A 24782-nucleotide genomic window follows, 5' to 3' on the forward strand; every position below is an offset into this window, starting at 1 on the left:
TTGATTGTCAGTTTGACAAGACCTTAGATCCCTGCCTGAGGTGATCTCTTTGAGTTGTTTGATTCAGACATATTCCGCCACTGTGGCCGTTGACCCCGTTGTTTTGGGACACTTTTAGTTATCTTTTCTGTTCTGTTGGTTGATTGTGATTTGTGTTTACGTGAGCTTTTTTGTTGAGACTTATTGAGGATTTTTGTTTGGGGATATTAGAAGTTTTGGAACCCATTTGTAACTATTTTATTTCGACTATCTGTGAATTCTTACTTCTTATACACTCGTGACTCAACTCATATGTTCATTCCCTTACACCCCTAGACATAAGGGTACGTAACAAGAACTAAAATCATTTGCATGAATGACTACCGCCCAGTAGCACTCACTTCCACCATCATGAAGCGCTTTGAGTGGTTAGTCAAATCATTCATCACTTCAGCCATCCCAGACTCATTAGGCCCACTTCAGTTTGCCTGCAGGCCCAATAAGTCAACTGAAGATGCTATCATCTTCACCCTCTACGCCCTACCTCTGCCCTTTCCCATCTGGACCAGATGGACACATATGTGAGAATGTTGTTTATTGACTACAGCTCAGCATTTAACACCACTGTGCCCTTCAAACTTGTCACCAATCTCAGAGACCTCAGGCTCAACAGCGCCCTCTGTGACTGGATCCTGAACTTCTTAACAGACAAGGCAAGGCAGTTTATTTATATAGCACATTTCATGTACAGGGCAATTCAAAGTGCTTTACATAAAACAAAGACATTACAGATATTTAGAAATAGTAAAAGGCATCAACACATAATCACAATAAAATAATAAATTACATTAAAATGATTAAAAGCAAGATAAGTTAAAAAGTTAACATGCAGATTTCATGTATAGGCGCATGAGAAAAGAAATGTTTTTAACCTGGATTTAAAAATGTCTACATTTGGTGAACGTTTAATCTCCACTGGCAGTTTGTTCCACTTGTTTGCAGCATATCAGCTAAATGCTGCTTTTCCATGTTTAATCCAAAGACTCTGGTTTGGACTAGTTGACCAGAGTCTTTGGATCTAAGAGCTCTGCTAGGTTTATATTCTCTGAAGGCAGACCACAGGCTGTGCGAATAGGCGGCACCACATCCTCCACCCTGACTCTGAACACCGGCGCCACCCAGGGCTGTGTGCTCAGTCCTCTGCTGTACTCCTTGTTAACACATGATTGCATGGCTGCAATACCATTGTTAAAATTGCTGACAATACGACCGTCATTGGCCTGATCACCGATAATGACAAGATAGCCTACAGAGAGGAGGTCAGAGGCCTGACATCTTGGTGCCAGGACAACAATTTCCATCTTAATGTCAACAAAACTAAGGAACATATTGTGGACCTCAGGAGGAGGCAGAGGGAGGAACACGCCTCCCATCAATGGGGCTACGGTAGAAAGAGTCAACAGCTTCAGGCTCCTTGGGGTTCACATCAGTGAGGACCTCACCTGGACTCATCACACTGACTTTATTACTAAGTCAGCCAGACAGAGGCTCTTCTTCCTCCGCAGGCTACGGAGGCTCAACATGGACTCAAGGATACTCTGCAACTTTTATAGATGCACCATTGAGACTATCCTGACAGGCTGCATCACTACCTGGTACAGCAACTGCACCGCCCTCCACCGCAAGTCTCTACAGAGGGGATTGAAAACTGCTCAGCACATCACCGGGACGGTCCTGCCATTTATGGAGGACCTCTACACCCAGCAGTGTAGGAGGAAGGCCACCAAAATCATTAAGAACCCCAGCCACCCCAATCACAAACTGTTTATCTGCTACCGTCTGGCCGATGGTTTCGTAGCACTCAAGCCCATACCACCAGGCTCAGGGACAGCTTCATACCGCAGGCCATAAGATTTCTAAATGCTGTCAGGAGAAACACCACCTTTAAATAATTGCATTTTCTTATTGCTCATTATATATTTTATTGTATAACTTATTTGTAGTTTTGTGTTCTTATATGCTTTTTGTGTTCAACTATTTTTATTGTGGTTTATATTCTTTTTAGCATTGTTAGGAGAGCCTGGGATCTAAGAATTTCACTGCCAATCAATATTGATGTAATTGTTGTGTATTGACAATTCATTCATTCATTCATTCATTCATTCAGTTAGATAAATAACACTTTTAGAGAATTCTGTAAAAATTTATAAAATTTATTATACTAAGCACAACAGATGACAATATTGATCAATTTATTAGTAAATTCAATCTTCCAAAATTAAAACGTGAAAATAAAATAATCTGGGATTCACCTCTTTCAATCCATGAACTCCATGAAGCCCTCCAGCATATGCCCAACAATAAAGCCCCAGGTCCAGATGATTATCCAGCAGAATTCTACAAAGAATTCAGAATAACTCTGGCACCCATTTTCTACAATATGATATTAGACATAAGGAAAAAAAACAAAAAAATACCTTCAAATATGAACCTAGCCAATATTACTCTACTATTAAAACCAGGAAAAGACTCGACACTTCCATCCAGTTACCATCCAGTTTCATTAATAAATGTAGATCTCTCAAGGTGTGTTTGCCGGGTGTCTGGGCCTGCCCGGATGTGCTGCTATGGGGTGGGTTAGTGCATGCCCTAGTGTCTGTTTGCTGCACTGGGACCCAGGGTATGGCCCAGGGGCAGGAGGGTGTAGGGGTTTGAATGGGGGCTGAGTGGGGTTTGGGGGATTGTAGGAGGGGGTGCTGGGTGTGAGACTGGTAGGTTTGTATGCTGTGTGCGTGTGTGTGTGTGTGTGTGTGCGTGTGTGTGCGTGTGTGTGTGTGTGTGTGTTTATGCTGTGGATTTTATATGTGTGTGTGTGTGTGTATGTAGGATGAGTGGGAGTGTGCAAAATCATAGGTGAGTAGGTTGGGTGGGGAGGGATTACATGTACTTGTGGGAAGGGGGCCTGGGTGTGTGTGGGGTGGTGCATCGTAGGTCTGGGCTCTCCCACTGTTCTCCTCCCCCTCCTCTGCTCCCCGCTTGGGTGTGTGATGGGTGGGTGCCTTCTGGGCTCAGTGGTGCCTTGTTGGCTGTGGTCGTTGTATGGCCCTGTCATGGCAGCAACTGCTCCTGGCCTGTCTTGCCCTGGGGGGCCTCCCTCGGAGACAGGGTTCCTAGTGCTGCTAGCAGCTCACCATCTAGAGGGAAGTTTGCTTCCCTCTGGACTTACATCTCCAGTCCCCTCTTCTTCCCTGCTCTCTCACTCTCTCTCTCACACACACACGTAGGGATTTGGGAGGCGTGCTCATGAGGGGTGTAGCGGAGGGGGCTACCCAAGTGGCCTCCTTGGCTGCACCCTTTGGCAGCTCACCTCTCAGTTTTAACTACACTTAGACATCAAAACACAACACACAAGCAACTTCTGTGGGGGGCATGTCATGCGGTGCATGTAGGGCGGGGCTGCTAATATGACCTTGTTCCCAGCACAATGTGGTCACTGCCCCTCACTTTTAATTGCAAACAACACACACACTACAAACACTCATGAGCAGGGAAGGTGGGGGCAATGGGGACCTCTCACTGTTCTGCCGGGAGCGGGCAAGGGGAGGTGGTTGCTGGGACACAGAGTGGCTACGCTGATGGGGGGCTGCTGGTCCTGGGGGATGCCCAGTTGGCCACATCTGGGTAACATCTGGTGGGTGTGCCATGTAGTGCATGGCAGTCTACTAAGGTGGCCTCACTCCCAGCACAATGCAGTTACTGCATTGTTACTGCATAGACTGTAAGATGGACGGAGCCTCCGTGTCGTCACCTGTAGGTTTCTGAAGAGCAAAAGTGATAATTGTTGGGCGGTTCCCACCATTGTCATCTTGGCAGCATCACGCCTGCTGTCGCTCCTGGAAAATACAAAAATGGCAGAGATGAGAGGGGGACTGTGAGCGTGGGGGTGGATGACTGACATCTATCAAAGTCAAAACTGCCTGTAGCTAAGAGCTAAGTGAGCCAACTTAGATCTAACACGAGCTAACAGGCTAATGAAGGTAGGTGGGCTAAAGCTAAGGCGCACTGTTTGCCAGCTAAAAGATGCCGTTGTGCTGCACTCTCCTTCCTTGACGCAGATATTGGATACATGTCAATCAAAAGAACTGCAATTTTTTGCACTTATGCATTGGCTTCACATTTCACCGCTGGAGGTTGCCACTTGGTGGTCACTAAACACAACTCTTAATGTTCTTTATTTGTTGTTTGTTTGTTTTTGTTTTGGGGTTTTTTTTTTGCACTACCGGCTTAGGTGTTGGTTGCTATGGGATAAGCTTTGTGCCACTGGGGAGCGAATCTGAATTCTTTATATTTGAATTTGAATCATTCAATTTGAATTTGAATATGCCTGTTTAAATAATTGCTTTAAAAAACTGAATCCAAATTACCATATTTGATATTGAATCTTTGTTTTTTGAATGTGTATATTGGTAAAGTTGAAACTTTTGTATTTGAAAAAAATTCATTCCCTAATTCATTTTCATAGTTCAGTTTCATTTCTCTCCATTCAAATTCAGATCTGAAATTCAAATTCAGATCTGAAATTCAAATTCAGATCTGAAATTCAAACTTTTGTGCCACACATCCAGGACCTGACGTGAGGCAAAACTAGTCGATCGCAAATGGAGTAACGTCAGTTTTGTGCAGTTGTTCTCAACAGCTACAAGCAGAGGGAGGGCGAGGGTAGGGTGGCGGCGGGGAGAGAGAGAGAGAAATGGAGAAACGCTAAGATTCAGGCCAGCCACTCTCGCTACAATGGCACTTGCCGTTTCTGTAGCAGTAGTTACCGTTTCCTCAACGGTCTCAGCGGTTTGCCACTGTGGGCTGGTTGCAGACTTTTCACATTAGTGGTAACTCCTAATACAAGAAAAATATGCGTAGGTTTGCACAGATTAATGTGCACCTCAAGTGACGTACAAACACCATGTAGGCTATAACGGACCAGCTTGATCTTTTGCATTGGTTTGGAAACATTTTAGTCAATTATTTAAACAGGCATTTTCAGATTCAAATTGAATGATTCAAATTCAAATATAAAGAATTCAGATTCGCTCCCCAGTGGCACAAAGTTTATCCCATAGTTGCATTATCAAGCTCTCCGTATGGCAATATAAAGACTGCAGTCATGTTGCATGTCCAGCTGCAGTCTTGTTTTCCAAGAGGCCCAAGAGGCCAGCAGTGTTATGTAACATATCAGTTGCCTGTTTTCTTTTTTCTCCCTCTTCCTGAGCACTTTTCACCCAGTTAGCACCAGACACAAAGTCGTTTCTCTCAGTGGGCTTTTTGAAATACCTTCAACATGATTCTTGAGGCTCTTTTTAATCGCATGGACTTCAGCAACTGGCTGTTATTTGGTTTAATATTGCTGCTTTTAATCAATGTGGTTAAAAACTGGAGGCCTCATAACTTTCCTCCTGGACCTTGGTCTCTGCCGTTTGTAGGAAATATCTTCACTGGAGCCGACTTCAAAACAATGGAGAAGGTGAGGCAAACATGAATACTTCTTGATAAATGCATGTAAGTGTTTCCAAACAGTTTAGTGTTGTAGGGCAGATCTTTAAACAGGGAAAAAAAAGTTTCTTTCACATTCCCAAATCAACAGACATACAGCACAACAACACAGACATGTGTTTTCTGAAGTTGTAATTTATGTAATTTATGCAGCTTTCTCTGAAGTACGGCCCTATCTTCAGCCTGAGGAAAGGCAGTACAAGAATGGTGTTTATTTCAGGGTACAAGATGGTCAAAGAGGCTCTTGTCAACCAGCTGGACAGCTTTGCTGATCGACCAATTGTTCCTCTTTTCCATGTTGTCTATAAGGGACTTGGTGAGTATATAAAGAAGTGCATGAGAGTATGAATCTGAGGCGTTGCCAGACCCCATTTGGGGCACATGCCCCAGTATAAATGAGCTGTGCCCCAGTATAAATGCTTTGATTCATTTTCGATAATAAATATTTATCATACATTCAGATCATTCAGATGGGAGAAGATATATATTTAAACTCAAACAGCTCAGGGGCAGGTGAGCGGTGAGCACACAGCACAGTTTGAGGTCTCGTAACGTGTAATAAAAACAGTCAGTTTTATATTATTTTTATAAATGAAACCAAATGACCTTATACTATGCTACTAACCTTATACTAACTGAAACATGTTATCGCATGACTTCTGTAGATGGATAGCAGGAAATTCTTCACCCAAAGCAGAGACAGGGAAGCAGCAATGAGAGATAAGAAAGAGGGAGTAAGACCGCGGTGAACTCAGTTTTAGGTTTGACATTCGACAGATGTTTGCACTGGAGCGACCAGCGTCTCGTTTAGGGACCATCAACAAATGACGGGCTTTCCCTGAAACGGAGATTCTCATGCAGGACATAAAACAATATTTTCATACTAAAGTAAAGCGGATTTCTGATGTAAACAGAGAGAAATAACACTGTTTTTTAATACGTTGCTTCAAATTTTAATTGAGATTTAAAAAATTTCTTAAGAAAAAAAATCCAATATCTTCTAAACCAAATGGCCCAGTCACTTCAAACCACAGCTGAATTGAAGCAGATGAATATCCAAACGAGACACAACTCTTCCAGATTTTCTTCATCTCTTGTTGAACTATTACAATGAAAACCAGGTAATAACCATTACTTTGGAATGTGTATGAAGAGCGTTCTGACTTGCCATCGTTTGTTAAGGCATTTATGTTCTTACACTCATTAATATCTCATTTAGTATTTTTGGTAGAATTGTGGCAGTGCCAAGGGGCAGTGTGTGTGTGTGTGTTGTGTGTGTGTGTGTGTGTGTGTGTGTGTGTGTGTGTGTGTGTGTGTGTGTGTGTGTGTGTGTGTGTGTGTGTGTGTGGGAGATGGGGGATGGGGGATATGTGGTTGGGGCCTGTGCCCCAGTAGAGCTTTTTGCCTAGCAACACTCCTGGTATGAATGTAAAGAAGTCAGTATTGTGTTATGCCCCTTCTCCAGAGTAAAACTACTTTTCTGTTTTTCTTTGCTAATGGATTGGCCTTGGACTGTGTTTAGAGTTTTATTCTAAACAACTACACTCTGACTTTTTCTGTCCTGGCAGGGATAAACTAAATTCAACACAGCAGAGATTAATGTGTGTCAGTAAGCCTTTTTTTAAAACAAGGCTGCCATCAGTAATGGATTTCTGTAATATGTAAAGACATCTGTTCTGAATCCACCTGCATGGATATTTGACCAGAAAATGTTATTGATAATACAATGTGACATTTTCAGGCATAGTTCTGAGTAACGGTTACCTGTGGATGAAACAGAGGAAGTTTGCAAACATTCACCTGCGTTACTTTGGAGAGGGTGTGAAATCCCTGGAAAAGTGCATTGAAGTGGAGAGTAACTTCCTTTGTGAGGCGTTCAAGGAGGAGCAGGGTGAGTAAATTAAGGAAATTCACTTTAAGCATTGCTATAATATAACTTTTCAAGTTTGATTTATGGTAATAAGAATATAATTCAATCTCTGTCCAGGAAGACCATTCAATCCTCACTACACCATAACAAATGCAGTGAGTAACATCATTGCCTCTGTAGTCTTTGGACATCGCTTTGAGTACTCTGATCCAACCTTTCGCAAAATTCTGGAGTTGGACAACGAGGCTGTTTTGCTTTGTGGCTTAACTCGGACTCAGGTACCATTTTAATAAACTATTATGCTATGATCACAAATCTGTGCTGCCTTTCTATCACTGATCTCTACGTTTGTCCCCATCAACAGCTGTATGATGCCTTTCCTGGTTTAATGAAATACCTGCCAGGACCTCACCAGACTGTCCACCACAACTACAGGGAGATCCTGAAATTCCTGCAAAAGGAAATAGAAAAGCACCAGGAGGAGTGGAACCCAGATGATCCTCGAGATTTTATTGATGTCTACCTGGCAGAGATGGACAAGGTAGCGTAACTATACATTTACATCCTTTTTTTTTTCTTTTTTTTTTTTTTTTTGAAGCGGTTAGAAATAAAGGCATACTGTGAATGTAAAAAATGTTAAATATAAACCTGAGTTTATGATGGGAAAACCTGAAAAAAAGTGTAAGGATTGAAGACACACATGTCTTTCATCTTGTGGTATAAAGTGGTAACAGGTTTTTCTGATGATATGGCCTGTTTCATTCAGGTTTGTTGTTTGGTGCAATATTGCTATTTTGGTGCATAGGGGTTAAAAGGATGTGCACTATGTGTTATACTCTTTAATATAACATGTTTGAGCTAAGAACAATCTATAGTGGGACAGTGGCAACAGTAATTTCTGTTGTTACAATAGAAAAAAGAAGATCCCCAGGCTGGCTTCAACACTGAAACTCTGCTGTTTTGCACCCTTGACCTGATTGAGGCTGGAACAGAATCAGCTGCCACCACGTTACGCTGGGCCATCCTATACATGCTGCACTACCCAGAGATACAGCGTTAGTGTCTTATCAATCATATAAACTACTGAAGTAGTCCTGTAGAGTTGAACTATGATGGTGTTTTTGCTGCATGATATAATTTCTGCTCTGCTTTCTGTCTCAGAGAAGGTCCAGGCGGAGATAGACAGGGTGATAGGACAATCTCGTCAACCCACCATGGCTGACAGACCCAACCTTCCCTACACTGATGCCGTCATCCATGAGACCCAAAGGATGGGAAATATTGTCCCCCTGGGATTTCCCAAAATGGCCAGTAAAGATGCTACACTGGGTGGATATTTTATTCCAAAGGTAGAAGACAGTTTATATTTCCTAAAGGGATGAAAATCACATTGAAAAAGCTGCAGACCTGGCATGAAAAACAGGTTATCACTACTTTTCCAGGGGACACCCGTTGTTACAATGCTGTCGTCTGTGCTGTTTGATAAGAATGAGTGGGCAACACCTGATGTCTTCAATCCAGAGCATTTCTTGGATTCAGAGGGCAGGTTCCTCAGAAGAGATGCCTTCTTACCATTTTCAGCAGGTCATTGTCAAGCTTTTTATCTTAAATATCAAATGAAGTGATGCCTTTAAGCTGCAAAGTTTCTGTTTTGCTCATTACCTCATACTACATGCCACTATAGCTGGTGCTCCAATACGATATATTACCAACTTATGTCACCTGACACTTTGATTAAATTCTTTTCATGAACATTTACATGAGTGCTCTGCCTGAACTTGTCATCAAAGATGAGTTTAAAATATCTTGTTCTATAACAAACAATATGACATGTCTGATGTTTCTCTTCAGGTAAACGTGCGTGTATAGGAGAACACCTGGCCAGAATGGAGCTGTTCCTTTTTTTTGCAACGCTTCTTCAGCGCTTTACCTTCTCACCTGTTCCGGGAGAGCTGCCAGGCTTGGAGGGTGTGATGGGTTTCACTTATTCTCCGCAGACGTTCAGGGTCCTGGCTGTGCCTCGTTGATTTCATCATAGCCAAACATCTCCGTGATATATGTCTTCTTTTTGTACACCACAATATCAGGAGTTTAGAAATTGTGGGAGATGCATTGAAAGTCATATAACAAATAAGCAAAGATACTTTTTAAAACATACATATAAACATTTTCCATACACTTACATACATACATATATACATATGACACATATACCTACTGTATATGGTGACTATGGCTGGTTTATGACTTTTATATATAGACTAATTAATAAACATGTACAGCAGCATTTCCCATAATACTTTCATTATTATGTGGTGACAGGAGCTACAATTACTTTATTTGTTGTTCTATTTCATGTATTAACCATTAAATCTTTATATTGAATCTAACAGTTCATTAAGAGATCACTAAAGGCTTTGTCCTAACTGAGATAGATATTTATATTATATTATATTTAATATACTTTAGTACATCAGCATATTCTCAGTTCTGTGAACGTTGCCTCTGTAAATGACTCACAGTTGGCAATGCCTTGCATGATAAGAATGTTTGTAAAATAATTAAAGGTATTAGTTGGCGGTATTCTCTATTTTCTAGGACAAAAGTCAGTCCTGTGTTTGTTGGGAGCTATGACATGGTTCAACATTAACCTCCATATCAAACACTTATTAGGTGAAAGAATGAAATGTTTTGCAAAAACAGATGCCAGAAAAGGCTGTTCTTTCATGAGGGAAAATAAGGGAACAATCTACTCCAAACAATAATAATCATCCATCCATTTCCTTCCACTTATCCGGAGTTGGGTCACGGGGGCCCAAGCAGGGAAGCCCAGACTTCCCTCTCCCCGGCCACATTCACCAGCCCATTCAGGGGGATCTTGAGGTGTTCCCAGAGCAGCCAAGAGATGTAGTCCCTCCAGTATGTCCTGCATCTTCCCCAGGAGTGTGATCCACCTGTAGTTGGAGCACACCCTCCTGTCCGTCTTTTTGAAGAGGGGGACCACCACCCCAGCCTGCCAGGCCAATGGAACTGTCCCGGATGTTCACGCGATGCTGCAGAGGCATGTCAAGACATCCCTACAGCAAACAACTCCAGGCGGACCTCATCCACCCCTAGGGCCCTGCCACTGAGGAGCTTTTTGACCACCTCAGTGACCTCAGCCCTAGAGATAGGAGATCCCACGCCAGGGTCCCCTGACTCTGCTTCCTCGTCGGAAGACGTGTCAGTGGAATTGAGGAGGTCTTTGAAGTATTCCCTCCACAGACCCACAACGCCCTGAGTTGAGGTCAGCAGCCCCCTCCCCCATCCCCACTGCACACAGTGTTGATGGAGCCCTGCTTCCTGAGGCGCTGGATGGTGGACCAGAATCTTCTCAAAGCCGTCTGGACGTCATTCTCCATGGCTTCTTCAAATTTTTCCAATGCACAAGTTTTTGCCTTAGGCACAGAACACAGCCCACTCGAACTCAATGTTCCCCGCCTCACCCGGGATATGGTTGAAGCTCCGCTGGAGATGGGAGTTAAAACTCTTTGTGTGTGTGTGTGTGTATTTATGCTGTGGATTTTATGTGTATGTGTGGGTGTGTGTGTGGGTGTGTATGTAGGATGAGTGTTGTTCCCAGCACAATGTGGTCACTGCCCCTCATTTTAAATTGCACACAACACACACACTACAAACACTCAGATCTAACACGAGCTAACAGGCTCATGAAGGTAGGTGGGTTAAAGCTAAGGCGCACTGTTTGCCAGCTAAAAGATGCCGTTGTGCTGCACTCTCCTTCCTTGACGCAGATATTGGATACATGTCAATCAAAAGGACAAACCCCTAATTATGCTGAATTTTAAGAATAAATAACATCCAAATGGATAAGACAGTAAATGGATTTTTGTACTAGGCTTAGAACGTGTTTATTTCTGCTGTGAAGTTGGTCTTTTTAACATGAAAGTCTATGTGGACTCACTCTGTTTTGGAGCCAGCCCCTAGCGGATGAGGGGTGAACTGCAATTTTTTGCACTTCTGCATAGGTTTCACATTTCACCGCCGGAGGTTGCCGCTTGGTGGTCACTAAACACAACTCTTAATGTCTAGTACACATACCTACTCACACACCCACACCCTTGCACACAGACACACACACACACACATGCAGAGACACACTCACACTAGTTGCTGTTGTGTGTGTTGCTGTTCTAAAAACCTGTTTGTTTGTTTGTTTTTTGTTTTTTGTTTTTTTGCACTGCTGGCTTATTTTGGTCCTGTACAATTATCTAAAAAAAGGCAGTATTATTGGATATTTTTTATATACAAAACCAAACATTTTAAACTCTTTGATTTCTTAACAGATGACTTTAGAAGGAATATTCACTTAATAATAAAGATCTACGGCTTTCTTTCTTCTCTAAGGTGTTCTACAATCTTCCATTTCTTTCTACTTATTTCAAAGTTGCAAAATTATTATTGTCATGAAAACTTAAACTTTTAAGCACTTTCACCATAATTCAAGTACTGCTGGAGAGATGCATTAGTCCAAAGGTGTTGGTTGCATTATCAAGCCCTCCTCTTGGTAATATAAACACTGCAGTCATGTTGCATGTCCAGCTGCAGTCTTGTTTTCCAATTCAATAGTCCCAAGAGGCCAGCAGTATTATGTAACATATCAGCTGCCTGTTTTCTTTTTTTCTCCCTCTTCCTGAGCACTTTTCACCCAGTTAGCACCAGACACAAAGTCGTTTCTCTCAGTGGGCTTTTTGAAATACCTTCAACATGATTCTTGAGGCTCTTTTTAATCGCATGGACTTCAGCAACTGGCTGTTATTTGGTTTAATATTGCTGCTTTTAATCAATGTGGTTAAAAACTGGAGGCCTCATAACTTTCCTCCTGGACCTTGGTCTCTGCCGTTTGTAGGAAATATCTTCACTGGAGCCGACTTCAAAACAATGGAGAAGGTGAGGCAAACATGAATACTTCTTGATAAATGCATGTAAGTGTTTCCAAACAGTTTAGTGTTGTAGGGCAGATCTTTTAACAGGGAAAAAAAGTTTCTTTCACATTCCCAAATCAACAGACATACAGCACAACAACACAGACATGTGTTTTCTTAAGTTGTAATTTATGTAATTTATGCAGCTTTCTCTGAAGTACGGCCCTATCTTCAGCCTGAGAAAAGGCAGTACAAGGATGGTGTTTATTTCAGGGTACAAGATGGTCAAAGAGGCTCTTGTCAACCAGCTGGACAGCTTTGCTGATCGACCAATTGTTCCTCTTTTCCATGTTGTCTTTAAGGGACTTGGTGAGTATATGAAGAAGTGCATGAGAGTATTACTCTGAGGCTTCGCCAGACCCCATGTATACTGGGGCACATGCCCCAGTATAAATGCTTTGATTCATTTTCGATAATAAATATTTATCATACATTCAGATCATTCAGATGGGAGAAGATATATATTTAAACTCAAACAGCTCAGGGGCAGGTGAGCGGTGAGCACACAGCACAGTTTGAGGTCTCGTAACGTGTAATAAAAACAGTCAGTTTTATATTATTTTTATAAATGAAACCAAATGACCTTATACTATGCTACTAACCTTATACTAACTGAAACATGTTATCGCATGACTTCTGTAGATGGATAGCAGGAAATTCTTCACCCAAAGCAGAGACAGGGAAGCAGCAATGAGAGATGAGAAAGAGGGAGTAAGACCGCGGTGAACTCAGTTTTAGGTTTGACATTCGACAGATGTTTGCACTGGAGCGACCAGCGTCTCGTTTAGGGACCATCAACAAATGACGGGCTTTCCCTGAAACGGAGATTCTCATGCAGGACATAAAACAATATTTTCATACTAAAGTAAAGCGGATTTCTGATGTAAACAGAGAGAAATAACACTGTTTTTTAATACGTTGCTTCAAATTTTAATTGAGATTTAAAAAATTTCTTAAGAAAAAAAATCCAATATCTTCTAAACCAAATGGCCCAGTCACTTCAAACCACAGCTGAATTGAAGCAGATGAATATCCAAACGAGACACAACTCTTCCAGATTTTCTTCATCTCTTGTTGAACTATTACAATGAAAACCAGGTAATAACCATTACTTTGGAATGTGTATGAAGAGCGTTCTGACTTGCCATCGTTTGTTAAGGCATTTATGTTCTTACACTCATTAATATCTCATTTAGTATTTTTGGTAGAAATGTGGCAGTGCCACGGGGCAGTGTGTGTTGTGTGTGTGTGTGTGTGTGTGTGTGTGTGTGTGTGTGTGTGTGTGTGTGTGTGTGTGTGTGTGTGTGTGTGTGTGTGTGTGTGTGTGTATGTGTGTGTGTGTGTGGGAGATGGGGGATGGGGGATATGTGGTTGGGGCCTGTGCCCCAGTAGAGCTTTTTGCCTAGCAACACTCCTGGTATGAATGTAAAGAAGTCAGTATTGTGTTATGCCCCTTCTCCAGAGTAAAACTACTTTTCTGTTTTTCTTTGCTAATGGATTGGCCTTGGACTGTGTTTAGAGTTTTATTCTAAACAACTACACTCTGACTTTTTCTGTCCTGGCAGGGATAAACTAAACTCAACACAGCAAAGATTAATGAGTGTCAGTAAGCCTTTTTTTAAAACAAGGCTGCCATCAGTAATGGATTTCTGTTTTATGTAAAGACATCTGTTCTGAATCCACCTGCATGGATATTTGACCAGAAAATGTTATTGATAATACAATGTGACATTTTCAGGCATAGCTTTAAGTAATGGTTACCTGTGGATGAAACAGAGGAAGTTTGCAAACATTCACCTGCGTTACTTTGGAGAGGGTGTGAAATCCCTGGAAAAGTACATTGAAGTGGAGAGTAACTTCCTTTGTGAGGCGTTCAAAGAGGAGCAAGGTGAGTAAATTAAGGAAATTCACTTTAAGCTTTGCTATTATATAACTTTTCAAGTTTGATTTATGGTAATAAGAATATAATTCAATCTCTATCCAGGAAGACCGTTCAATCCTCACTACACCATAACAAATGCAGTGAGTAACATCATTGCCTCTGTAGTCTTTGGACATCGCTTTGAGTACTCTGAACCAACCTTTCGCAAAATTCTGGAGTTGGACAACGAGGCTGTTTTGCTTTCTGGTTTAACTCGGACTCAGGTAATATTTTAATAAACTATTATGCTATGATCACAAATCTGTGCTTTCTTTCTATCACTGATGTCTACGTTTGTCCCCATCAACAGCTGTATGATGCCTTTCCTGGTTTAATGAAATACCTGCCAGGACCTCACCAGACTGTCCACCACAACTACAGGGAGATCCTGAAATTCCTGCAAAAGGAAATAGAAAAGCACCAGGAGGAGTGGAACCCAGATGATCCTCGAGATTTTATTGATGTCTACCTGGCAGAGATGGACAAGGTAGCGTAACTATACATTTACATCCTTTTTTTTGTTTTGTTTTTTTTGAAGCGGTTAGAAATAAAGGCATACTGTGAATGTAAAAAATGTTAAATATAAACCTGAGTTTATGATGGGAAAACCTGAAAAAAAGTGTAAGGACTGAAGACACACATGTCTTTCATCTTGTGGTATAAAGTGGTAACAAGTTTTTCTGATGATATGGCCTGTTTCATTCAGGTTTGTTGTTTGGTGCAATACTACTATTTTGGTGCATAGGGGTTAAAAGGATGTGCACTATGTGTTATACTCTTTAATATAACATGTTTGAGCTAAGTACAATCTATAGTGGGACAGTGGCAACAGTAATTTCTGTTGTTACAATAGAAAAAAGAAGATCCCCAGGCTGGCTTCAACACTGAAACTCTGCTGTTTTGCACCCTTGACCTGATTGAGGCTGGAACAGAATCAGCTGCCACCACGTTACGCTGGGCCATCCTATACATGCTGCACTACCCAGAGATACAGCGTTAGTGTCTTATCAATCATATAAACTACTGAAATAGTCCTGTAGAGTTTAACTATGATGGTGTTTTTGCTGCATGATATACCTTTTGCTCTGCTTTCTGTCTCAGAGAAGGTCCAGGCGGAGATAGACAGGGTGATAGGACAATCTCGTCAACCCACCATGGCTGACAGACCCAACCTTCCCTACACTGATGCCGTCATCCATGAGACCCAAAGGATGGGAAATATTGTCCCCCTGGGATTTCCCAAAATGGCCAGTAAAGATGCTACACTGGGTGGATATTTCATTCCAAAGGTAGAAGACTATTTAGATTTCCTAAAGGGATGAAAATCACATTGAAAAAGCTGCAGACCTGGCATGAAAAACAACTTATCACTACTTCTCCAGGGCACACCCGTTGTTACGATGCTGTCGTCTGTGCTGTTTGATAAGAATGAGTGGGCAACACCTGATGTCTTCAATCCAGAGCATTTCTTGGATTCAGAGGGCAGGTTCCTCAGAAGAGATGCTTTCTTACCATTTTCAGCAGGTCATTGTCAAGCTTTTTATCTTAAATATCAAATGAAGTCTTTTTCAGCTCATTGCCTCATACTTCATGCCACTATAGCTGGCGTTCCAACACGATATGCTACCAACTTATTTCACCTGACACTAAACTTTGATTAAATTCTTTTCATGAACATTCACATGAGTGCTCTGCCTGAACTTTAACTTGTCATCAAAGGTGAGTTTAAAATATCTTGTTCAATAACAAACAATATGACATGTCTGATGTTTCTCTTCAGGTAAACGTGCGTGTATAGGAGAACACCTGGCCAGAATGGAGCTGTTCCTTTTTTTTGCAACTCTTCTTCAGCGCTTTACCTTCTCACCTGTTCCGGGAGAGCTGCCAGGCTTGGAGGGTGTGATGGGTTTCACTTATTCTCCGCAGCCATTCAGGGTCCTGGCTGTGCCTCGTTGATTTCATCATAGCCAAACATCTCCGTGATATATGTCTTCTTTTTGTACACCACAATATCAAGAGTCTTGAAATTGTGGGAGATGCATTGAAAGTCATATAACAAATAAGCAAAGATACTTTTTAAAACACACATATAAACATTTTCCATACACTTATATACATACATATATACTATGTATACTGATACATATACCTACTGTATATGGTGACTATGGCTGGTTTATGACTTTTATATATAGACTAATTAATAAACATGTACAACAGCATTTCCCATAATACTTTAATTATTATGTGGTGACAGGGGCTATAATTACTTTATTTGTTGTTCTATTTCATGTATTAACCATTACATCTTAAAATTGAATCTAACAGTTCATCAGAATATCACTAAAGGCTTTGTCCTAACTGAGATAGATATTTATATTATATTATATTTAATATACTTTAGTACATCAGCATATTCTCAGTTCTGTGAACTTTGCCTCTGTAAATGACTCACAGTAGGCAATGCCTTGCATGATAAGAATGTTTGTAAAATAATTAAAGGTATTAGTTGGCGGTATTCTCTATTTTCTAGGACAAAAGTCAGTCCTGTGTTTGTTGGGAGCTATGACATGGTTCAACATTAACCTCCATATCAAACACTTATTAGGTGAAAGAATGAAATGTTTTGCAAAAACAGATGCTAGAAAAGGCTGTTCTTTCATGAGGGAAAATAAGGGAACAATCTACTCCAAACAATAATAATCATCCATCCATTTCCTTCCACTTATCCGGAGTTGGGTCACGAGGGCCCAAGCAGGGAAGCCCAGACTTCCCTCTCCCTGGCCACATTCACCAGCCCGTTCAGGGGGATCTTAAGGTGTTCCCAGAGCAGCCAAGAGATGTAGTCCCTCCAGTATGTCCTGCATCTTCCCCGGGAGTGTGATCCACCTGTAGTTGGAGCTGATAATCTGATTTTTTTTATTTATTTATTTACTTTGAATCATGGAATCTATCTAATCTTGCTCGACCAGAAAAAGAAAGAAGACAGCATAAAGAAGCAAAAAGAAAAGCAGAAAATAGAAAGAGGAGACAAAAACACCACAGACAAAAGGCAACAACCCTTCAATTCACACTATCACCAGACAAGAAACTGCTACATTTATGTATAAACACACCAGAAAATTTCCTACGGCTTTTACAGAAAAACAGAGGTGCCAATGATTAAGAGTTTTTAAATAATAACCAAATCAAAAAGACATATCACATTGAGTCTTCTAGTTTAGATAATAGGCTATATGTTTTTGATAATATCTTTGGGGCATTGAGATTCAAGAATTCTGCTACCCTGATAGGTAGCTGCAAGTTAAATTTTTTTACATAATAGATTTAAGCTGGAAATATTCTAAAAATTTAGTGCTGCTGATTCCATATTGTGAAGTGAGAATATTAAAGGACAAGAAGTTTCCATTTTCTGTTTTATGGTCTGTTTTATTCCTTTATTTTTCCATTCAGTGAAATTCATCAGCTATTTATTTTGCAGGATGTCAGGGTTGTTCTAGATGGGTGTAAGCTTACATGGAAAAAGTGAAGACTTGTTTATTTTTAGAAATTCCCACCAAGCCATTAACGGGGAACTGATATTAATGCTTTTAAAACACTTATGTGGTTTGATGGCTGAGCTGATGAATGGTAGGTCAGAGATATTTAGATCCTCACACAATGCTTGCACTACATCTAACCATGGTTCATCTAGACCACTGGGTTTAAGCCATTTGGAGATATATTGCAGTTTATTAGCTAAGAGATGGTGATTAAAGTTAGGTAGGTCCAATCCACCAATGTCTTTAGTCTGTTGTAAAGGTTTTAGATTGATACCTGATGGCTTGGTTTTTCCATAGAAATTTGGATATATGTGAGTCTAGTGACTTAAACCAGCTGGAGGATGGTTTAGTGGGTATCATTAAAAACAGGTTGTTGACTTTAGGTGGAACCATCATTTTAATTGTGGCAACCCTCCCCATGAGTGATATGGTAAGTGCCTCCACCGTCAGAGATCATCCTCTATTGTTTTAAGAAGTTGGACATAATTTACCTTTGTTAGTTCTGATAACATGGGAGAAATGTTTATGCCTAAATATAATGTTTCCAGACTGTATAGTTGTATTAGATATGTTTTGTAGGTCACAGTTAATGGGCATAACTTTAGTCTTAGACCAGTTAATAGAGGAGTCAGATATTGATGAGAATGTGTTAATAAGTGTGATTGTCTGGGGGAAAGATGTCGGTGAGATCTGAAGGAAAAGTAATATATCATCAGCATAAAGACTTATCTTATGCTCTATATTTTTGGCATGGATTCCTTTAATCTCTTTATGTTGTCTTATGGCAGCAGCTAGGGGTTCAATATTGTATGGGGCATGACGCACCCCATACATCCGTCATTTTTCCATTATGACAACGGGGCATGGAGAGCCAATGATATATTTAATCAACAGTTGTTTACTTTGGGTGATGCTGCTGTAGGACTTGTATCACTGCTGCACAAACACTTACACTTCACTGATAAAAGGATAAATGTGTTTTCATCCAGACCATCAGCTTTATCAGAGTTTCCTCATCAATGTTAGCTGTTTAACTTCAGTCTTCACATCTGGTGGTTTTATGACAGAAATTTTCACAATGGAGATGTTGGTGAGATGATGATATATGAATTATGATCTAGAACATGATAGAGATGTTTTAGAACAACATATAGAAATACATAACATGCTGCATGTACTGACCCTTGGACAGCCAATGTTTACCCAAAGGAAAGTCCATTTACAGTAAATATTTGTAGAATTGGCTCTTCCTGTCGATACTATACAGTAAAAACTGGCAAATTTCAGGCATAGTCGCAAATAGCGATTAATCATAATTAATTTGTAAGTTGTGATAAATCATGATTGATTAATTTGAAAGCTGTGATTAATATGATCAAAATTTTTTTTAAATTTGACAATATTTATATATATATATGGAGATAGACAGAGGCAGAGAGAGAGAGAGAGAGAGGGGGCAGAATAACAGATGTTGAGGAGAGCTGCAACTACCTTGGCATACCACATGCAAATGGCAACAACAAAGATGCCAAAAGGAAAGCTGCCACAGCCAAATATCTGCAACAAGTAAGGTAAGTCCTGAGAAGTCAGCTCAATGGTACGAACAAGATCCTGGCAATTAACAGCTATACCCTGCCAGTGATTAGATATAATAAGTTAGCCAAAGACCACAGATCTTAAAACATGGAAGCTGTTTATCACGCTTGGAGGGTTCCACCTCAAATCTAGTGTCCAAAGTCCAAAGCACAAAGAGGGAGGCTGAGGACTAGTGAGCATCAGGGCCACTATCCAAGATGTAACATTCAAGCTCAATGAATACACCAGGAAGATGGTCCCAAGGGAGAAAGCACACTGAGTTTCAGTTTCTACCCACCAGATGAAGGTTCTTAGTCCCCAGAGGAACAACTAAACATTATAAAAACAGATATGTTCCTGCTGCCATTTTTTAACTGAACAGGCTATGGTGTTACTTTGTGTGCTTATTTATTGACCAAACAGGCTTTATGTATTTGCTTATTTATGTATTTATTCAAGGTTTTAGATTTTTTTCTTCCTCTTGCACTTTTTGCATGTTTTTAGGTTTTTTTACATAATTTAGAGAATGCATTTTCATAATGTGTTCTCTTATTGAAATATCTGGCACAAAGTCCTTAACTAGCTCCAGTGTAGTAGTAGACGGATACCTTTGGACAATGGACATAAGACAGTGATCTAATGATGACATGAAGAAAGAAACATGTCAGGTGTCACAAAGTAACAATCAACCACTTCCAGCAGTTTGGATGATTCCAGCAATGTGACGAGACCTAGCAAGATAGCAACCATAGCAACCACAGGAGCATGTGTTCTGTCGTCTCCTCTTCCTCTGGAGCATCCTCTGCAGCTGGATAAATTTCAGTCCGACTTGTCCTTACTAAGTGTAGTAAGTCGCAGTTTCCTGATGTTTTACAGAGTAGAAGTTGTTCAAAATAAAACAATATATAGACCAGTAAATAGACCAGTTTGGTTGAGCTCTAGTTGCCTTTTTCTAAGATGAATTTATGTAAACTGGTGGAGGTTAGTAACTTACTGAGTGTTCACATTTCCTCTTTGGCTGGGTTGTGGAAGTTTGTTGAGTGGCCTGAGCATGACAGAAACATCTGTGTTATGATCCTGAGCGTTTATGTTGTTTTTGTGTAAAATTTGATCCATGAATTCAAATGTCTCTCACATTCGAAAATGCTGGTGTTTAGATTTTTTGATTAACTGATCTCGACCTCAGACATTTAATTCTTCTAATTCTAAAGTATGATATTTCTGTTCAGTCTGTCCTGTTACATCTGATATCTGCTGGATCCAATTTTAAGTGTTGGCAAAAGTTTTTTAGTTTTTTTTTCCCCCAATAGTAGAGTACTTTTTTTTTTTTTAAAAATGGATTCTATAATTAATCTGCTTCCGCATGGCTCAAATATTGATTTATTAAACTGGAATTTGCCTATAAAGTCAAAATTCATTTGATAAATAGGCCCGCCCACAGTGATAAATTACCTGTCCTGGTACTCTGTTCTGGCGCCGGGACTAACTGCTGGAGAGATGCATTAGTCCAAAGGTGCTGGCTGTGTTATCAAGCCCTCCATATGGCAATATAAAGACTGCAGTCTTGCTGCATGTTCAACTGCGGCCTTGTTTTACAATTTAAAGGTCTTGAGAGGCCAGCAGTGTAATGTAACATATCAGCTGCCTGTTTTCTTTTGTTTTTTTTTCTCCTTCTTTCTGAGCATTTTTCACCCAGTTAGCCCTCCACACAAAGTCGTTTCTCTCAGTGGGCTTTTTGAAATACCTTCAACATGATTCTTGAGGCTCTTTTTAATCGCATGGACTTCAGCAGCTGGCTGTTATTTGGTTTAATATTGCTGCTGTTAATCAATGTGGTTAAAAACTGGAGGCCTCATAACTTTCCTCCTGGACCGTGGTCTCTGCCATTTGTAGGAAATATCTTCACTGGAGCCGATTTCAAAACAATGGAGAAGGTGAGGCAAACATGAATACTTCTTGAAGAATCATTTCTTTCTTTCACAAACCTAAACCAACAGAAAGGCCATATCAGCACAACAACACAGACACATTTCCACTCCTGAGTTGTGATTATTGTTTTCTAATGCAGCTTTCTCTGAAGTACGGCCCTATCTTCAGTCTGAGGAAAGGCAGTACAAGGATGGTGTTTATTTCAGGGTACAAGATGGTCAAAGAGGCTCTTCTCAGCCAGCTGGACAGCTTTGCTGATCGACCATTTCTCCCTCTTTTTCATGTTACCTTTAAGGGACTTGGTGAGTATATAAAGAAGTGCATGAGAGTATGAATGTAAAGAAGTCAGTACTGTGTCACGCCCCTCCCTCAGAGTAAAAGTTGTTTTTTTTTTCGGGGGGGGGTTGGGTTTTTTTTTTGTTGTTGTTGTTGTTGTTTTTTGGTTGTTTTTTTTTTTGCTCTTGGATTGGCCTTGGACTGTGTTTAGAGTTTTTATTCTAAACAACTACGTTCTGACTTTTTCTGTTCTGTCAGGGATAAACTAAACTCAACACAACAAAGATTAATGAGCTTTTCTTTTTAAACAAGGCTGCCATCAGTAATGGATTTCTGTAATATGTAAAGACATCTGTTCTGAATCCACCTGCATGGATAGTTGACCAGAAAATGTTATTGATAATACAATGTGACATTTTCAGGCATAGTTCTGAGTAATGGTTACATCTGGCTGAAACAGAGGAAGTTTGCCATCATTCACCTGCGTTTCTTTGGAGAGGGTGTGAAATCCCTGGAAAAGTACATTGAAGTGGAGAGTAACTTCCTTTGTGAGGCGTTCAAAGAGGAGCAAGGTGAGTAAATTAAAGAAATTCACTTGAAGCATTGCTATAATATAACTTTTCAAGTTTGATTGATTGTAATTTGAATATAATTCAAACTCTATCCAGGAAGACCATTCAATCCTCACTACACCATAACAAATGCAGTGAGTAACATCATTGCCTCTGTAGTCTTTGGACATCGCTTTGAGTACTCTGATCCAACCTTTCGCAAAATTCTGGAGATGGACAACGAGGCTGTTTACCTTTCTGGCTTAGCTCAAACTCAGGTAAAATTTTAATAAACTATTATGCTATGATCACAAATCTGTGCTGCCTTTATATCACTGATCTCTACGTTTGTCCCCATCAACAGCTGTTTGATGCCTTTCCTGGTGTAATGAAATACCTGCCAGGACCTCACCAGACTGTCCACCACAACTACAGGGAGATCCTGAAATTCCTGAAAAAGGAAATAGAAAAGCACCAGGAGGAGTGGAACCCGGATGATCCTCGAGATTTTATTGATGTCTACCTGGCAGAGATGGACAAGGTAGCATGACTACACATTTACATTCATTTTTCCTTTCTTGGTGGGGGAAAGGGCAGGTTAGAAATAAAAGCATATTGTGAATGTGAAAAATGTTTGAGCTAAGAACAATCTATAGTGGGACAGTGGCAACAGTAATTTCTGTTGGTACAATAGAAAAAAGAAGATCCCCAGGCTGGCTTCAACACTGAAACGCTGCTGATTTGCCTCCTTGACCTAATGGAGGCTGGAACAGAAACAAGTGCCACCACGTTACGTTGGGCCATCGTATACATGCTGCACTACCCAGAGATACAGCGTTAGTGTCTTATTAATCATATAAAGTACTGAAGTAGTCCTGTAGAGTTTAACTATGATGGTGTTTTTGCTGCATGATATAATTTCTGCTCTGCTTTCTGTCTCAGAGAAGGTCCAGGCGGAGATAGACAGCGTGATTGGACAGTATCGTCAACCCACCATGGCTGACAGACCCAACCTTCCCTATACTGATGCCGTCATCCATGAGACCCAAAGGATGGGAAATATTGTCCCCCTGGGATTTCCCAAAATGGCCACTAAAGATGCTACACTGGGTGGATACTTCATTCCAAAGGTAGAAGACTATTTAGATTTCCAAAAGGAATGAAGATCATGTTGAAAAATCTTATCACTATTTCTCCAGGGCACACCCGTTGTTACGATGCTGTCGTCTGTGCTGTTTGATAAGAACGAGTGGGCAACACCTGATGTCTTCAGTCCAGAGCATTTCTTGGATTCAGAGGGCAGGTTCCTAAGAAGAGATGCCTTCTTCCCGTTTTCAGCAGGTCATTGTCAAGCTTTTTATCTTAAATATCAAATGAAGTGATGCCAGCTTGTTCAGGCAGGAAACTCAAGTGATCTACATTATAATTTACATGCAACTTATAAAACACGAAAATCTAATCTGTGTGATTGATTTAAGCTGCAAAGTTTCTATTTTGCTCATTGCCTCATATTTTTATGCCACTATAGCTGGCGTTCCAATACGATATGCTACCAACTTATGTCACCTGACACTTTGATTAAATTCTTTTCATGAACATTTACATGAGTACTCTGCCTGAACTTTAACTTTTCATCAAAGATGAGTTTAAAATATCTTGTTCTATAACAAACAATATGACATGTCTGATGTTTCCCTTCAGGTAAACGTGCGTGTTTAGGAGAACACCTGGCCAGAATGGAGCTGTTCCTTTTTTTTGCAACTCTTCTTCAGCGCTTTACCTTCTCACCTGTTCCGGGAGAGCTGCCAGGCTTGGAGGGTGGGATTGGTTTTATTAATGCTCCACAACCGTTCAGGGTCCTGGCTGTGCCTCGTTGATGTCATCATAACCAAATATCTCTGTGATCTCTGTCTTATTTTTTAGACCACAAAATCAGGAGTTTAGAAATTGTGGGAGATGGATTAAAAGTCATATAGCCAATAAACAAATAGCACACAATATAAACATTTTCCATATACTTACATAATACATATACCTACTGTATATGGTAACTATGGCTGGTTTATGACTTTTATATATAGACTAATTAGTAAACATGTACAGCAGCATTTCTCTTAATGCTTTAATTATTATGTGGTGTCAGGATCTACAATGACTTTATTATTTGTTCTATTTAATGTATTAAGCATTAAATCTTGATATTGAATATAACAGTTCATTAAAAGATCACTAAAAGCTTTGTCCTAACTGAGATAGATATTTATATTATATTATATTTAATATACTTTAGTACATCAGCATATTCTCAGTTCTGTGAACGATGCCTCTGTAAATGACTTACAGTAGGCAATGCCTAGCATGATAAGAATGTTTGTAAAATAATTAAAGGTATTAGTTGGCTGTATTCTCTCATTTCTTGGACAAAAGTTAGTCCTGGGTGTTTTATAGGGGATATAAACATGGTTTATTATTAACCTCTGTATCTAACACTGACTGGGTGAAAGCATGAAATGTTTTGTTGTAACTCAATTTTATCCCTGAAGTCAAGAATAAAATGTGAGTGCACAATAAAGCCTGTATACAATGCATCTTTTTTTCATTGTTTATCAA

The 24782-nt window shown here is 40.3% G+C and overlaps 2 protein-coding genes across 6 annotated transcripts; both read left to right on the top strand.

Moving 5' to 3' along the window:
• Window positions 1-5230: 5230 nt before the first annotated feature.
• Window positions 5231-10098, top strand: LOC121653304 (cytochrome P450 2J2-like). The gene is made up of 9 exons (XM_042006685.1): window positions 5231-5497; window positions 5680-5842; window positions 7268-7417; window positions 7514-7674; window positions 7761-7937; window positions 8310-8451; window positions 8558-8745; window positions 8839-8980; window positions 9248-10098. The coding sequence occupies exons 1-9, from the start codon at window positions 5315-5317 to the stop codon at window positions 9421-9423; spliced, it is 1482 nt and encodes a 493-aa protein (XP_041862619.1). The 5' UTR covers window positions 5231-5314; the 3' UTR covers window positions 9424-10098.
• LOC121653300 (cytochrome P450 2J2-like) lies at window positions 5259-24504 on the top strand. 5 transcript variants are annotated; one of them, XM_042006679.1, is made up of 10 exons: window positions 5259-5278; window positions 21126-21350; window positions 21485-21647; window positions 22044-22193; window positions 22290-22450; window positions 22537-22713; window positions 22870-23008; window positions 23115-23302; window positions 23372-23513; window positions 23874-24504. In XM_042006679.1, the coding sequence occupies exons 2-10, from the start codon at window positions 21168-21170 to the stop codon at window positions 24047-24049; spliced, it is 1479 nt and encodes a 492-aa protein (XP_041862613.1). In that variant the 5' UTR covers window positions 5259-5278; window positions 21126-21167; the 3' UTR covers window positions 24050-24504. The 5 variants fall into 5 exon arrangements, with proteins under 5 accessions (XP_041862613.1, XP_041862612.1, XP_041862610.1 ...); XM_042006678.1 differs by having other exon boundaries at window positions 5260-5278; window positions 22867-23008; window positions 23874-24502; XM_042006676.1 differs by lacking the exons at window positions 5259-5278; window positions 21126-21350; window positions 21485-21647; ... (2 more) ...; window positions 22537-22713; window positions 22870-23008 and adding exons at window positions 12035-12343; window positions 12525-12687; window positions 14117-14266; ... (1 more) ...; window positions 14610-14786; window positions 15153-15294 and having other exon boundaries at window positions 23874-24278.
• The last annotated feature ends 278 nt before the right edge of the window (window positions 24505-24782 follow it).

The sequence above is a fragment of the Melanotaenia boesemani genome, chromosome 14, assembly GCF_017639745.1.
Source record: "Melanotaenia boesemani isolate fMelBoe1 chromosome 14, fMelBoe1.pri, whole genome shotgun sequence".
In the NCBI taxonomy this organism is placed as follows: Eukaryota; Metazoa; Chordata; class Actinopteri; order Atheriniformes; family Melanotaeniidae; genus Melanotaenia; species Melanotaenia boesemani.